Genomic DNA, 16,279 nt, shown 5'->3' with positions numbered 1-16,279 from the left:
TCCTGATTTACCAGTAGGGTCGCTAAGCACTTTTCTCTAGGCGGGCTAGGATAGAGAAAGAAGAGCTCTTGGATCAAATAGGTCTCCAGCGAAAAGACAGCCGCTCTAGAGGTTGTGTGCGATGTATGGCGAAACGTTCCTTCTCGATCGCCCCGGTGCCTTCAACAAGAGTACCTTCGCTAAGATTTTGACATGAGTATCTAATACGAACTCTGGGGTAGTGCCCGCGTGTAGTTGTTTAGCTGATGGAAGACCACCAATGCGTAAATATAGTCCAGCGGTATGGGTGGAGACGTTGAGGGAACCCTCCCTTTGGTGATTAGCAGTGTAAGTACTAATGTAAAGCCTATGCCAACCTCTTCATTGTTTCCCGCTATTACTCAAGTAGGCTAAATAAGTCTCTCTCAGCAAGCAGTGGTCCCAATGGAAAGCTTCCTAGATTTTGTATATCCAGTGAGGAACGCAATCTCGCATAAGCCAAACTGTGAACCAAGACGATACATTCAAACCATCACCAGGGCAATATCTCATCATTATATCAATATGATGCCTAATGTCCCAAGAGTGTTCAAGAGCAAGCACACGTTACGTGCATCAATCCAGACACATCACGACCAAAGGCCAATCTAGACCTATGCGATCAAAACTTCACACCTTCCATCTAGCTATACTTGATTACTATTCAAAGTTTCGGAAATGATTTCCTATCGGCCCTCACCTGACCATGAATGAGTAAACAAAAGGAACTAGAATCCGACAGCAATGTCCGTGCAAAGTATAGCTTTTCCCCACAGCTGTAACCAAGGTTGCTAAGCATACTCAACCGTAGGTATGTTCGGGAATCACTATATACGCCAGTCCAATTCGTGGTTGAAATGTACAAGATCAAAGGTTGAGACAATTGTTCAGTTTCAGATTGCTTGTATGACAGAGATGCTGGAAACAACCAACTAGGCGAATCATAGTCAAACTATCGACCAGGGAGACAGGGTCCCTTATAATAATGTCAGACTCTGCCTAGCGGACAACCGAAAGATGAGCCGAAGGAACACCGAGGCCGCCGCTACTACTAGCATGGCGATATGAGTCTAACATCAAGGACCTTAGAAACGAAGGAATTGATCGGGACAACGAAATAGTAGCGTACGGCAGCCACACGGTTTCGCATACCGGAAAACGCTTTCTGATGCGGCGATGTTACCCAGTAGTTATACTTGAACAGTGGTAGCTTATATCATATCTACGGGAAGTATGACCGTTTATGATTCTCTAGGTTTCTATAAAACCGTTGTATTCAGCCAGGCAATGTCTATCGATATTCATAATCTTCCAAGCTGCCCGATACATATAAAGTGTTTGAGTAAACGAACAAGCGACTTTCATCACACCGAATCACAAATCATCGCTTTCATATATATGCAGCTACGGCATCGGTATGCAAACTCTTTCATTTCCAGCCTAACGGGAGGCTCTGACGTGGTATATCCACGAAGATACTAATACCAGCGCCTATAGTATCCACTCCGACCATTGTGACCCCTTAGACTACCCCCAAACCCTCGACGAAGCGAAGGAGCGCCTCCGCATACAGGCAGAACACACCGCCCAGTATGCTCGTGCTGTGGCAGAAGACTTCCAGGAGAAAGCCGAGCAGGAGATGTCCTATTTATCGGACGAAGAGATCAATAACGAAATAGACCGAATGAGTCAAGAAGCAAAGGAGGACATCGATAGGCATATAGGAGAAACCACTGAATGGCTGAAGGCTTTCACGAGGAACGTCGCTAGGAGAGATGTGGGAGAAGAACAAGAGAGGCCGTTGGTGAGGAGCGTCTCGAAGAGACAAGCAGGGGAGGAACAAGGGAGGACATTGATACATTGTGTCAAGCAGGCTTTTCATACCGCGTTCAAAGCTATCACTGACTGTTTCCGCTGGATTTGTGAAAAGATTCGACAGGGATGGTCGAAGTTCAAAGAGGGAGTACGATGGGTGGTTCAGGAAGTTAAAGAATTGGTGAAGCGCGCTATCTCCGATATAAGGCAGCTCTTCCAGGTGGATGTTCACTCGGGGTATGCTTTGTGATGCCAGTCAGACGTTCTGGGTTCTTAGTTTCGGATCGGCTTCCTGTTCGAGGGTAATTCGGTGGAGATGATGGAACTATACACTTTTGTGCACTTGATTTTCACGGGACTGCTGAGTTTTGCACGATATGCTACTTTATCCTATTATTATTGTTATTGTGTTTCATATTTTTTTTGGAATCGACGTTTCTTCGACCACAAACAACCCATGATAATGGAATTGTTTAATCAGGATCTAAATGAAAACCTGCCTAGCAACCAGTTGCCTACAAATCAGACAAAATACCTTAAATCCTAGATATACACAAAGATCCCCATCAGTTATAAGTACTTCTTCCCCACATAAGCTTCTATCCCAACAGACATACTTCCCGCAACCCAGCGTAGAGATACACCAGTCGCAATTTAACACTTAAAATGAAACAATGGAACACAATAGAACGGAAAAAAGTGGCCCTCCACTATGGAGCACAAGGGCGACATTTATGATACTACTTTCATGAACACCCTAAATTAGTGTCTTCCGTGCACAAAAGCTACCCATACCTCGTGCGATAGACTGATGATGCGAATATGAGAGACTGTTGATCCCTTTCCTTTATTGTTTTCCGGTAAATATGTGGACGTGCAATGAACATGGGATGTAATTTCCACAAAGGAGCCGCATTCTTGTGTTCTTTGCGTTGAAAGTTCAAAGACAACGTGGAAGCCTCGGCGTGGGGCGTTACCCACTTGATGAATTAGTATATCGATCGATATTTCAAGCGACCCCATTCGTTGGCTTTTCTTTGTTGAGATTAGCTTCATCTGCCATTTTATTTTTCTTTTTCCCGATAGTGTTGACATTTATTAAATAGCACGCGCCACTCTAGGCTTCCACATAAGCTACTAAATCCACGGCAGTAGGAGTTTACGCACACTAGCAATAGATGCTGTCTGCCAAGTAATCACGCAATCATCATATCAATTTCATATCAAGCAGGACGCTGATCAGTTGGGAACTACTAGTAGCAACTTTATGCGTAAATCCAGCGCCAAGCTGCTAGTTCCATCCAAAAAATGCTTAGCATGCAATCGTGTTAGTATAGATTCCAGCCGAAGAGCTGCAGCACACGCCTTCATGTGAATAATTTTTAACAAGAAGCTTTCAGCATATACAGTCGACATCCAGATACAGACAAATATTGCGGCATATATCGTGACGAGATACAAACAACGAAACCAGAAAGGGGTATTTATATACAAAAACTACCAGAAGTACGGGTTGCCATAGACATCCGCATAACACTGCAGTGAATCAGGGCAGCTAAATAAAGTGATGAGTTAGCCTAATGTTACCACCGCAAAGATCTCCATATACTTACTACACCGGATCCTTTCCGAAAATGATATGCCACGAATACTCCATCACCCGCGAGGTGACATCGTCCGGCAAGTCATTGGTCAAAACCCAATTATAATACTGCATATATTCTTCGAAAGAACGCTTCAAGACCTGGTCGCGTGACACCGCGAATTGAGAGCAGCACGGCGCACCAATGACTTCGGGAATTTCGGTGTTGTTGAACAGCTCTTTCCAGGCCTGCGCGTAGACCGCCTCGGTCGTTTGTCCGGGGCGCGGAGGGTTCCGTAAGGGTCTGAGCTCTTCAGGACAGCCAGGTGTTTCCTGGCATCGGAGATTGGCGTAGCCACTTTGCTGAATAAAGTCGGCTTGGAGGTTGCGGATTGCCACGACGTTACTGTACTCCATGTTATCGGTGTGCCAAGAAGCCGGCCAGCCGTCTTTGTGGCTGTGGATGAACACGATGAGCGATGGGAGGTCGTGGTAATGTTCGATGATGTACTGGAGGTACGCCAGGCTTTCGCGTCCCTTATTGATGGGGGTATGCCGCGTAGCGCTCAAATCATCAACCGTGTAGATCACATTCCGCCATCTAACCTGTCAGAAAACCGCTTCCACGAATGCGACGAGACGACTCACTCATTTAAATCATTAGCGACCCATGACGTATCCTCCCAAGACATCTTGGCCATCACAAGCGCTCGGTCGTTGGGGACGATGATCGGGGTGGTCTCGTAATTCTGAGGGGAGATCACATCCGATTCCATAACTGTTTTGTCTCCCGGGACACCCTGATTGCCGCTGTCGGAACCCGCGGAACTACCTCCAAAGCGCCAGAAGGACGATAAAGGCACACGCGCATCATCCTGAACGGTGTCGAGATGGCGCTTGATCAGGAAGATAGCGAGGATCAGGAGTGCGGCCGTACCAACACGGATGGATAGTCTCATTTCATAACATTAGTTGTCGACCCAGTTGAATAATATATGTATGCAGATTCCCGAGGGATCGAAGGGGGGGGAAGGAATTCGGCGATCTCGGTGGTAATTAAAGGGAGAATCTGTTAAGCGGCGTGTTACATGAAAAATTAAGTCAAACACCCGGTGACGAACGTAGGTCGTGCAAAGAGAGGGGGAATGAAAGGATATTAAAGAGTCCCCGGATGTTAAGCCAAAAATGAAGGGATTCGAAAGGAAAAGGAAGACAATGGCGATTATGAGGCCATAGGATAGATAAAGAATGCGTCAGAAACTCGATACAAGAGACGGGAAGAACAGAGGATGAAGAGGGAAAGAAAAAAAAAAAAGAAAAAGAAAAAGAAAAAGAAAACGAAATTAGAAAATAATATTAATATGAAAAAAAAAGAGGGAAAAAAAAAACGAGGCAGAAAAATGTGAACCATAGGAATGGCCACGATGGCCTCCCTGAGCAGTGCGAACAGAGAAAAAAAATGCTTATCACTGGAGGCGTTGACACGCGGATTGGTGGGAATGGAAGGGGCGAGACACAACTGATCTGCAGGGGCGATTCGATGCCTCTCTTGCGTACGCTTGAAACGAGTTCCATGTTCCTAGTAGATTGACTGAGATGACGAAGGATTGAATCAACCACTGCAATTGTTCTAACAAAAGCCGAGTCTTCTTGATGGAACCTCATTTAATCTTGATTTCCCTGACATTGATTGATTAAATCTCATAAAACACATCGAGACACATTGAACATGTTGTTCAATCCTCATAATTTAGGGGGTTAGTCAGCCGGCCTGCCTACCAACGGTGGCTAGTAGTACGTAGCAGGAGTGGACTAAGATAACCATCCCCAACTACCGACACAAAATCCACCCACCTCGCTTCGTAGCCAAAAGGCTTGATCGTCAACGTCGGCCAAATACAACTCCGTCGGCCTCCGGCTGTCACACATCTTGTTCCTCTCCCTCTATATATCATCTGCGCCGATACGATGTACCCTCTTCAGAACTCAATACAGGGGGCCCCCGAGTGTTGTCTTTCTCCTTCGGTCAACAAAAACCGAAGATCCCGTCTTACGATAATCTAACATGGTTACGATCCACAGTGGATGGAGTCTATCTCTAACGGCCCACCCAGCCGTTTAGTCTGACTGGTCGGTGGTCCGTGACAGTGGCTCCCGTAGCGCCATCATTTTATTCTTCCATTTTTCCACCTCACAGTTCAAGATTCGAATATACTTCAATAACCACACCCTATGTTAACCTAGATGGAAATCGCACACGACGGAAATACGCAAACCGTCCACTTAGGATGCGGTATCTTCATCGCGGAACTCCCGGGCCGATCGTCTAGCTCATAAATGTCCGAGAGAACCCATAAGGGACTAAGGGTCTAGGGTTGTCTGTCCATGACCCGGTGATCGACAGGTGAAGTCCCTTTTACATCCAGGGTCGAGGTTGAAACTAACCACTTCGGACTATCCTCCTTGTCTGAATGAAGTAAACAATTCTCGGCGAAATCTTGTCCCGCCTGAAGATGACGACGACGCCAGGACGTACAGTTGAGACCTGAATTTTTGTTTCTATTGTACTCCGTAGCGGATATCGAGTTACCCACGGAGCATTTACCTGAAAATGCGGGGCTGAAACGTCGGTTTCCTTTGCCCGCTTTCTTAATTTATTTTTTCCGGCTTGCTGTGAGGCTCGGTTGTATATCGGGTTTCCCCTGGATTGTTTACTTGCATCTGCGGAGTACATGCTCCCTTTCTTGGTCCGACCAGCCACACACCTACCACTTACGGTACGTTCAGAATCGAGTAAAGAAAAATAAAATGAAATGAATTCAAAAAGAAGAGGGAAACAGAAAACTCTCTCCAACCCAAATGTGTTACCTACAAACCTACCGAAAAGTATCACCCAGCGTGCTCGATATTAAAGCGGATAGATCAAGCAGGGAGACGTAAGGAGACAACTTTCAGCAGGTCAAGAGAGAACTCTATATTATACTTTTTAGCTCGATAACGGCAAACCGCGGAGGAATGCTGGTGGCGCTTGCTTACTTTCTTTATTTCCTTTTAAGTAAAAAGAAAAACAAAACAAAACAAAAGCTGTATATCAACAGCAGCCGCTCCCATTCTGACTTAACCTGGGCTAACTTGGATCTATAGCACTTTCGAGTCTCGTCAACCCCAACTCAATAAGCGATATCTATCTAACTGCATTATAATCACATAACGATGTAAAGCATCTTTTTGCAAAATAGCCCGAAATATAATCAACCGCAACGCATCTCTAGCTCGATGGTCAAACCACGCTTCATACTCTACTTAAGGGCCAACTTTTATATACAAAAAAATATACCCAATTTTATACTAAGTAATTATAATGTTGAATACACATTGACGGCCAATACATAATGCCTCGAGTTAAAGCAACCAGTCAGGAAATAAACGTGTGAATTTGGATCCTAGAACCATGATTTGGTGACAAGCCCATATTGGTAGTTATATCTTCGTACTCCGTACATACAAATAGACACACCATTAGCATTCTGCTGTATTATGATATCACCGTTGACAAGACCAGCTGCAGAAGAAGTGCTGCTTAGTTGAATGACAGGGAGTGGCGGGTGGGTTTATTATCAGACTAGTACAGAGTACTAGTTAGGAGTTCCTGCTTACTATATCAACAGTCCAATCGGGTTGCTCTGAATTTATCCAGGAGGGAATTTTCCTTGGTGGGGAGGCCTCGAGTTTATACTTTACAGAGCTCGGAGAGGCTAGGTAAGGTTTATATAGCATACGGTGGTGTTAACATACTTATAGTCAAGTAGACTTCATGCCATATTCAATTTTCATCCTTAGAAACCACAATATGAACATCCAAATCATGCTTTAAAACATACCCAGGCGCCTGCGCCTTGGGCTTGCATACATACATCATCTTGCTTTCGTACAGCAACATCAGCTCACAGAAAGATATCAACTTTCCTCACAAAAGAATAACAGAGAAAATAAACAAAACGAAAATTCCCAAAGGGGAAGTATACATGCAGTATGCAATATGCAGCTTGGTCAACAACAAGAGAACGCCAGACCAATCCAATGCGGTTGTGAGAGGTATCAGAGAATAATATGAATATCGAGACTTTGTCGATAAAAGAACACGTCGGTCAGGTCATGTTGTCCTAACTCAAGTATAAGCTGGGTGTTGCAAAGCAGAACAATACGGGAATTCAGAAGAATATTCGTCAGTATCGGGATGAGAATGGCAGGAACAGCCGAGCGAATACCGAGGGCCTTTGATTTCAGCAAAATTGAATGTCGGACTGTGGGCGCCGAAAAGAGCTCAGCAACATTTTCCCTTCTTCTTAGTAATCTCAATCCTTTCATCGAGCTCGTCTCCGACACTACTCGGCGGAAATCCAAGCCAGCTTCGACGATTGTCACCATGTCCCAGCCGGAAACTACCGTTTCCTTCGAGACTTCTCGGTCCCACAGGCGATGTAACGCCGTCCATACCTGATGTAGATCCCTGAGATGAGGTAATGCCAAGTTGTTTATTGCGCTGCTCCACCAGCTTGCGCGTGATGACCTGGAAAACCTCCTCGATGCCCTCTCCGTCCTTGGCGCTGATTTCATGACAGCAGTCCCATCCGATATCCTGTCCCCAAAACCCGCTACTGCGCTTGCTGTCGAGACCCTGGAGTGTGGTGCTAGACGAATGGCTAACGCCAGCCGTGGGTGGAGGAGTGGACGCCTGAGACGGATAGAGCTGCTCGGCGACGTAGGCGATGGTGCGTTCAAAGGGGACTTGACGACGCAATGGATCCAGCGCTACGATGTCCGATTTCGTACCGACGACATGGATTACAACAGGATCCTCATCGCTCAAGTTCTTCTTCAATTCCAATAACCACCCCGTCATTTCTAGGAAACTTTGTTTGTCCGTAATGTCGTAACACAGGAGGCAGGCGTTAGCGCCACGGTAGTACAACTTCGAGATACTGCGAAACCGCTCTTGTCCAGCCGTGTCCCATATTTGCAGACGGACAATGGTATCCGAGGAACTATCGAGGACACGCTTGGTGACGAAGGATGCACCAACAGTGGACGCGGTTCCCACAGGGTTGAAAGCGTTCTTCACATAGCGTTGAACCAAAGACGTTTTGCCAACGCCTGGAACAAGTTGTTAGTCATTAGTGGGAAAAGAGGGAGAGACGGGGGATATCGGTGTCCGTACCTTGTGAGCCCAAGATGACGATCTTGGCCTCGAGGGATGAACTCATGGCGGGGTAGACGCAAAGGCGGGGCCGCTGGAGAACTGAATTTGCATGTTCCAGCAAATATTAATAGTAACCGTAGGAAGAGATAAAAGCAAACCAGCAGTGAAAACTACTCGTATGCAACGACATGCACGTCAGATCCCGGTCGTAAAAATAAAACAACAGATAAAGTAAAAAGGAGAAAAGAAAGGAAAGATAATATCCCGATAGGAAAGACACAATGGGTATTAATCAGACAAATCCGGACAACAGCGAAGATGGAGAATTCTTTTCTCACAGCCAAAATATGTGAAGGAAAGGAGAGAAGGAACGAGAAGATATTTCAGTGGTCGATGGCGGAGACGAGGCTCAAGAGAAATTTACGAGAACGATTTTAATTAGAATACCAATCATCGCGATCCTCGACGAAACGTACGTACAAGACGTGACAGGGCGAAGTCAATCAGCTGACCCCCACAGAAATCAAGATCCGGTCAGGTGTCAAGCCCATCTTCATTGTTTCCGGATTTATTTCTTCTCTTGAACACTCAAGTCGATTGTCCTTCTGCCTGTCATTCGCTCTACTTTTCTCACCTGACTTTGTGTTGTTATTCTTTTTCTTTCAGCGGAAACAATTGAAAACCATGCGAAATGCTAGTAATTACCGATCAACAATCGTCATTGCGCTCAGACAAGGGGACAAATCCCTTACATTCTTGGCTCTGAAACGAATAATAACAACATAACCGAACACTAATCAGACCTTCAAACAAGTTTTCTCTACATATAGAAACTTTGTCTCGAGAATATATCACTATCATTCGGAAATTGAATGAATTTCATCCTCACCGCGACCTTTTGATAAAATGTATACCCCCGATGACATCATCCGGGCACCACTCTCAAATTTAAATCTGCCCCTAGATTTAATCAGGCTAGTTGACGGATACATTCGGAGGATTTATATAGTCTACAAAATTCCATCCGGATTGTTGACTCTCATACTGTAACCCTGGAGTGGCCCAGGTACATATCTTGTCTGGAACTATCTATAGTGATTTGGCTGCTGGTTTTGCGGATGAAGCCTAATCATGAAACAGCAACGGTGCATCGGGTCCTACATACTTCGAAGCTCTTATATTGAAAGATGAACAATGTAATATTCATAAGAAACTGACAAGGGGCGCGCAGCTGAAGAGATATAATATAATCTATATAAGTTATGTACTTCCCTCCCATCGTCTCAACTCCTCAAGGAAGATGAGATATTATTGTCGAGGATCCGGGTTCCCCCGATCACATTCAAAATGCAAGAAAGATATACACTTACCCTCAGGCTGCTACTTTTCCAAGGCCACAGGCAGCTAGGCTATGGTATATTCTCTGATGTAACCTAGGACTTGAACTATCCATGGTCTAGTAGTGACTCGACTCAGGAAATAGTTAAAGAGTATAAAAAATGGCCCCAGTATTACAGTTAACTATACCTCTTTTTCGTCAAGAAAGATATGGGTAGGTTGTCTAGGTATCATTGAACTTTGAGGTGTGACAGCGCGTGGTCAAAAACACCAATGTGACACCAATACATGGCAGCCGACATGTATAGACGTGAATATAGTTTAGGATACGGAGATGGTGTTATGAAAATGGCTGCGCTACGGTTCGGTTGAAGATATACTGTGTATGATTGAACCCACTTCCCCTTCTGTCTTCCCTCAACTGCCTCTTCCACCCCATTCTATATCAGTCAACACTAAGCATTCAATATTCATCTTGGCTGCCAGTGACCGAAAATACTCTGTTGACTTAGATTTTACTAGGGTCTTTGAAAGCGCTACAGCAAGCTACTCAGCATTTGCGATGACTATACGCGAGAGAATCTTGGTGGCGAATCTGACGATGCTATCTCGTGGCTGTGCAGGGCGTGTGCGGCTACTCTGTCTATGCCAGGCCCAATTCCGAATATGTCACTCAAGTTTTGCCTCAAGTCCCTTCAGCTAAGGATGGGAACTGTAGATCTTGTTCGAACCATATACAATCTCTTTGCACCTCCGGTCGTCTTCAGAGGGCAGACATGAGAATATATCGTGGGTGAAGGACCTCTTTACATCTATGTAATGAACCGACTACGAGCTACTAGTTCCTTGGGTTTTATCCTGGAGCATAATATTCTTGTGTTAAAAAATGCACCTGAATTTCGGCGTAGCGCAAGAATCTCGTAACTGAAACTGCGATAGTACTAATCCTCTGTCGTTTCAATATGAGCCTCAGAATCGGCAAATGTTAAATTGACTAATTAAAAATATCTTGCTCGCATTAGATAGAATTACCACTGTCGTAAGATCAAGGCTATATTGTAGTTTACGATGGACTGGTAACTTATCACTCCGAGATTGGCTTACAAGTCTCCCCTGAACCGTCCAACGGTCATTCGAAATTGGGTAATCAATACCTGGTAGATAGAGGCTGCAATTAGGTAGTCAGCAAGATACTTCCTCGAATATGAAGACCAAGATCCATACACGGTCTGAATAGTAGTGGCGTAAGGGTTGACACAGCGTGAATTTTCTTACTAGCATAGAATCTCGCTGTCTGCCTTTCTCTCGGCCTGTTATACGAGGCTTCGACAACGCCGTCAATATCCGATGTATTTGTGGATCGTCTTGCTGATGAGCCATTGTACATTTAGCTGATTGCAGAGGGCTCAGTTCCATTTTGTGACCTTTAAACAAGAAGGGGGAAAATGTATTGTTGAATTCATGTCAGTATGTGTAACTGTTAGGGCACACTTTGCCATCATTTGTTAGAGTAGTACATTGACAGTATTGTAGGGTGTGATGGCGCATTTGGTCATTGGCTAAGACTCTTTAGTTTTATAAGCATACACTTCATGGTATTTGTTATACCCAGAGATCACAATGGTCAAGATATACACATAGTATAACGTTAAATACTAAACCCCATATCACTACTGGAGTAGGAATCAGCACGTGTGGTGACATTGCCACAGTGGTCCTGTTCGTCCCCACAAAAGTTCTATTTGCACTCTGCCACAATGCCCATAATCATCCCCACACGGTCTTATCGAAGGTGATAATCAGGGGGATACCATTGATTGCTTCTCCACATATGCGTGGGGACTGACTGAACTTTGACTTGAACATAGACCATGCCAAGAGCGATCGCGTCTAGAGCTTCGGACGTCTGTGAGCACTAACAAGTATTGCTATAGGGAGACTTGTGCATAAAATATTTAATTTGGAATGGTGATCAACGCTCTGTTTGCATTTACTTGAAGAGTAACTTGATCGCTCGTTTTGGTAGTGTGACAGCTGCGTATTTCCGAACTAGATATTATCCGAGCCTACTGATGATACCTTAGCTCTTACAATCTTTCTAGAGGTATGTGAGAGAAATGTAGAAATTGACTCCAATGTTCTATCTCAGATCATCAAAGTCTAATGCCAGTGATTGTCATTTATGACAATCCTCAAAGTATACACATGCTTTGCTCTTTGGCAAGGAAAACAAAAATCCATAGCATCCGTTCCACGGAGAAAACACAAGGGGTAATCATATCTGAAAGCCAAATAAACAAAACGGGGAATCAATTGAACAGCCGCACCGACTCAGGACAGCCGCGGCGCCGAATCCATCGGCATTAAAACTTTCAATATGGAAAATGGTATATAGAAGGGAGAACCCGGAAAAAGAAAGTTAACCTTTGACAGGCTTCAGGGTGACTGGTGGGACGAAATGTCCCTCTCATTTTCACCCATGTTCCTTTTTACTTTTATCTTTTTATTTTTTGTTTTTGAGAGGGGGTCGATCGATTCATTTACTCCGAGGTCGAAGGGGAGTATTCGGCAGCGGCGGCCTTCTCAGGATCTTCGGCGGAGTTGCCGAATCCATACTCGTTCGCCTTTTGCTCGATCTCCTCGTCGGAAAGCTTCGGCAGGTCCTTGGAGGCCTTGACGTAGCTGATGTTCTCGGTGTAGCCCTTGGCGAAGATAATATCGATTTCCTCCAAGCTTCGGTTGGCGGTCTCGGGGTAGAAGAGCCAAATGATAGGGATAAACAGGGCGTTCAGGGCAGCGAAGAACAGGTAAGTACCCCATCCAATGTGAGCAATCATGACGGGAGTAATCATAACAACAGTGAAGTTGAAGAGCCAGTTGCTGCAGGTGGAAACGGCGTTGGCCTTGGCACGAGTCTTGATGGGGGACAGCTCAGCAGGGTACAACCAGGGAAGAGGAAGCCAAGCAGCACCGAAGGCAGCCATGTACAAGAACAGACCAAACACAGCACCCTTAGATACCTGCTTGTCATCAGGGATCAAACAAGCGAAGGTGATGATCATAGCAATAGTCTGGATAATAGATCCACCCAAGAACAGCTTGCGACGACCAATCTTCTCGATAAAGAACCACGAAAAGGTGGCAAAGATGGCATAAACAATCATATTGATCCCGCCAATCAGAAGGGCTTCATCGTTGCTCTGGTGCAGGGACTGCTTCAGAAGGACAGGAAGGTAGTAAATCACAGCGTTGCAACCCGAAAGCTGTTGGAAGATTTGGGAAGAAGACCCGATAAGCATACGACGCAGATGCTGAGAACGGCCGCCAGTAAGAAGGTCCCTGTAGCGAGTAGTGGCTCCAGCACCGGAACTATTATTCAAGTTAGTCAGTCATATTGAGTGTAAGATTTCAGGACAGCAAACATACGCTCTAATAGAATCGATGACCAGGTTCTTCTGAATCTGGGTCTCCTGGTCATGGATCTCAAAGCCACCAAGGGCAGCAAGCACGTACTCTCCCTCCTGGATGCGGTCCTTAGAGATCAAATAACGAGGGGAGTCAGGAAGGAAGAACATTCCAACAATAATGATGACACCGAAGACGATCTGGAAAGCAATGGGGAAACGCCACACCAAGTCATCGGGACCATAGTGGGCTCCAAAGTCAATCCAATAGGCAATTGCAGTACCAATAGCAATGACACCACCCTCGATACAAATCAGGAGACCACGGTTACTGGTCTTGGAGCATTCGGCCTGGTATGTGGGAATGGTGGAAGTGTTCATGCCGTTACCGATACCGGTGATAACACGACCAATGAAGAACTGAAGCAGAGGAATGTGGCCAACAAACGAGGTAACCTGGATGATGACTCCAATGATCATGACAATAGCGCCAGAGAAGATCATCCAGCGACGACCAGTACGGTCACCAAATATCAGGGCAAAGATAGCACCTGCCAAACAACCCAATTCGTAAACAGCTGTTACCAGTGCTTGCATTGTATCATCGTCCTTGGTGGCAGTAAAAACATTGTTGAACGCTTTGTCACTAATGATACCAGACATGACACCCTCTGCAAATGATTAGCCTCTTCACACATTCTATATGTTTTCCTAGTTGGAGGGAAGGGACGTAGTATAACATACGGTCATATCCGAACAGCAAGAAACCCATCGTAGCGACGGTGGACACGGCCAACGACAGTGGCCTGCCCGACAAACCAGCAAACGTGGGCGCCATGCTGGGCTAGGTAGTATGAACAGAGGAAGAGGCCAACAAGAGGTATGTGCACAGATCGATACAAATCTCCGTTGCAAGAAAAGGAGATCGAAGAACGGTCGCGATCTTTCCCGGCGGTTTCGTTCCGTTCTTTTTGCCTGAGGATCGAACCTAAGAAAATTGACAGGGAAGTTAATAGACAAGCGACCAAACGCGGAGAAGTTGGGGGGAAAGGGGGGATTATTTCTACTTCTCCAGGTACAGGCAGTTGTGGCGACCAGGCACGCCTTCTGGGCAACCATCTGTTATTCCCCCAAAATGATACTCCACCAACTTACCATTTTTCATAGTTAACCGTACCACTGTTTGTTTTGTGGAGCAGGGGACCGGATGCATCAATAACGCAGGTTTAAGCATTTTTTTTGGCGCGGTTCGCAAGGGGCTCCACAGCTCAGTGGGCCCAATAAAGTAGTCAAGCTGTGACATCACTCATGGGGTCCCCTGGAAAGGTAGCCCAGAAAAAAAAAATAATAATGGGTAAATTATAAAAAGCAAATTGTGAAAAAGAAAAGATTATTCACGCTACTCCTTATGGATCCCCTGCAGCCTTCTCGATCCACGATCATTGGCACATTCTTCCGTTCCCGACGGCTTCTTCAGCTTCTTGGACCTCTGAATGCACAGCTTGCCGACTATTGCCTCCACCGAGGTAGGTATTTCGAGTCCACCTTGTGCTTCGGTCGGCCTTTCTCATTCCTCGGTCGCTTTATCGAAGAATTCCGTAGAAGTCTCATTCCGCGTGTAGGGGGTATCGTTACTCTGTTGGGGAGTAGGGCACAGCGGACGTCACATGGAGCACCCCCGACGCAGGGTTAACTTTCTTCTTTCATCTCCACCCTCCAACTCTTTGGGGAAACTAGAGCGAAGAGGTTTTCCGTTCCCATGGGGTAATCATAGACGCATGACCAGATGAGCTCATCCACCATATCTCTGATCCAGTGCTATCCAAGCCTCCAAATATACACCATACTACGTTTTTATCAGCAAAAGTCGAATGCGGTTTATAGCTTCACGCCATTCCCGTCACTAATAACGGGATCCACGGTCTACCAAAGCTTCTCACTGTCGTGCCGAGAAAGACGGCTCGAACGCTATCCTCGGGCGATGTTCGGGAAGCCGTTCCCGTTTATTGGTTTCCCGGCCACGCCTGGCGTTAGCCTGCAAGGTGAGATGTTGAATGGCACCAATTATGTTCGTGCATTGATCAAAAAATGAGATTATTCATAAAAAGACGACAATGCAATTTACACGAGTACCACCATTGCTTTAGCGAAGTTAGCACATGTTAAGGTAGGCGCATCTTTTGCCTATCGCAGTAATGATGGAAGATGATAATCGCTGATTTGACGCCAGGCCTGATAACCGCATGGGTATCCTCCACCGTGGGTTTGATTATCGGCTTCTCATAGACTCAGAGGCGGATTGGTCTCCACGTCCCCAATTTTTTGGTTTTCAATCTTTGGATTTGCATGAATGATTTTCCTTGCGTGGGTTTCGATCCAATGAAACTTTTTTCTCGGCCTGCCGCAATCTTCGGAACCCGCGAAACCTCAACTCCTTACCTTTAGCTGAGATTACTCCGACACAACTGTTCCACCGGAGACACCGGCTGCAAACGTATCGTCGAAGTCGGGTGGTCCATAACATGAATGAGGGCAACCAGTAAGACCATGCCTAATACACCCCATTTTGTGTAGAGTCGGGGCACCAACCATATCGCACATCACACGGCATAAGCTTGGTAACGCACATACAATGCTCCCTCGTGTGCCATGCGGAACCCTCGAGCAGTAAGTTCACTTAGATAAGCTTCTGCCTTACTTCAAAAAAAAATTCTGTTAATACCACACTGATACACCAAAATCCCACGTTCACGTTCTGCCTGTCGCACCGTGCCCGAGCATACCGTCAAGCCGACAACATCCCACGACAGTAACCAGAACAGGAACTACATACGTAAATGGCGGCCCCTCACGGATAGACTGCCAAGCGCCAAGGGATTTAAGAAGCAGGGTTCAGGAATAAAAGCTCTTGACATTGTCGCC

General features: G+C 45.7%; 4 protein-coding genes across 4 annotated transcripts; 1 reads left to right on the top strand and 3 right to left on the bottom strand.

The window, feature by feature from the left end:
- Positions 1–1,416: 1,416 nt before the first annotated feature.
- On the top strand, positions 1,417–2,083 carry BDV38DRAFT_287505 (uncharacterized protein; the record flags this gene model as incomplete). The annotated part of the gene is made up of 2 exons (XM_032060882.1): positions 1,417–1,433; positions 1,516–2,083. 2 exons carry the CDS (start codon positions 1,417–1,419, stop codon positions 2,081–2,083), a joined length of 585 nt encoding a protein of 194 aa, XP_031908754.1.
- Positions 2,084–2,858: 775 nt separating this feature from the next.
- BDV38DRAFT_260508 (DUF3431 domain-containing protein) lies at positions 2,859–4,728 on the bottom strand. Its single transcript, XM_032055931.1, has 3 exons — positions 4,064–4,728; positions 3,447–4,016; positions 2,859–3,388 (listed from the first exon to the last, which is right to left on the bottom strand). Exons 1-3 carry the CDS (start codon positions 4,372–4,374, stop codon positions 3,331–3,333), a joined length of 939 nt encoding a protein of 312 aa, XP_031908753.1. The 5' UTR covers positions 4,375–4,728; the 3' UTR covers positions 2,859–3,330.
- A 3,011-nt stretch (positions 4,729–7,739) lies between these two features.
- On the bottom strand, positions 7,740–8,679 carry BDV38DRAFT_274897 (Rab family GTPase; the record flags this gene model as incomplete). Its single annotated transcript, XM_032057924.1, has 2 exons — positions 7,740–8,569; positions 8,634–8,679. The coding sequence occupies 2 exons, from the start codon at positions 8,677–8,679 to the stop codon at positions 7,740–7,742; spliced, it is 876 nt and encodes a 291-aa protein (XP_031908752.1).
- A 3,727-nt stretch (positions 8,680–12,406) lies between these two features.
- BDV38DRAFT_201842 (putative MFS monosaccharide transporter) lies at positions 12,407–14,752 on the bottom strand. Its single transcript, XM_032052465.1, has 4 exons — positions 14,513–14,752; positions 14,102–14,345; positions 13,380–14,028; positions 12,407–13,322 (listed from the first exon to the last, which is right to left on the bottom strand). Exons 2-4 carry the CDS (start codon positions 14,193–14,195, stop codon positions 12,494–12,496), a joined length of 1,572 nt encoding a protein of 523 aa, XP_031908751.1. The 5' UTR covers positions 14,196–14,345; positions 14,513–14,752; the 3' UTR covers positions 12,407–12,493.
- Positions 14,753–16,279: the final 1,527 nt, after the last annotated feature.

The sequence above is a fragment of the Aspergillus pseudotamarii genome, assembly GCF_009193445.1.
Source record: "Aspergillus pseudotamarii strain CBS 117625 unplaced genomic scaffold BDV38scaffold_78, whole genome shotgun sequence".
Classification (NCBI taxonomy): domain Eukaryota; kingdom Fungi; phylum Ascomycota; class Eurotiomycetes; order Eurotiales; family Aspergillaceae; genus Aspergillus; species Aspergillus pseudotamarii.
This window is presented reverse-complemented; position numbering and strand designations above follow the sequence as displayed.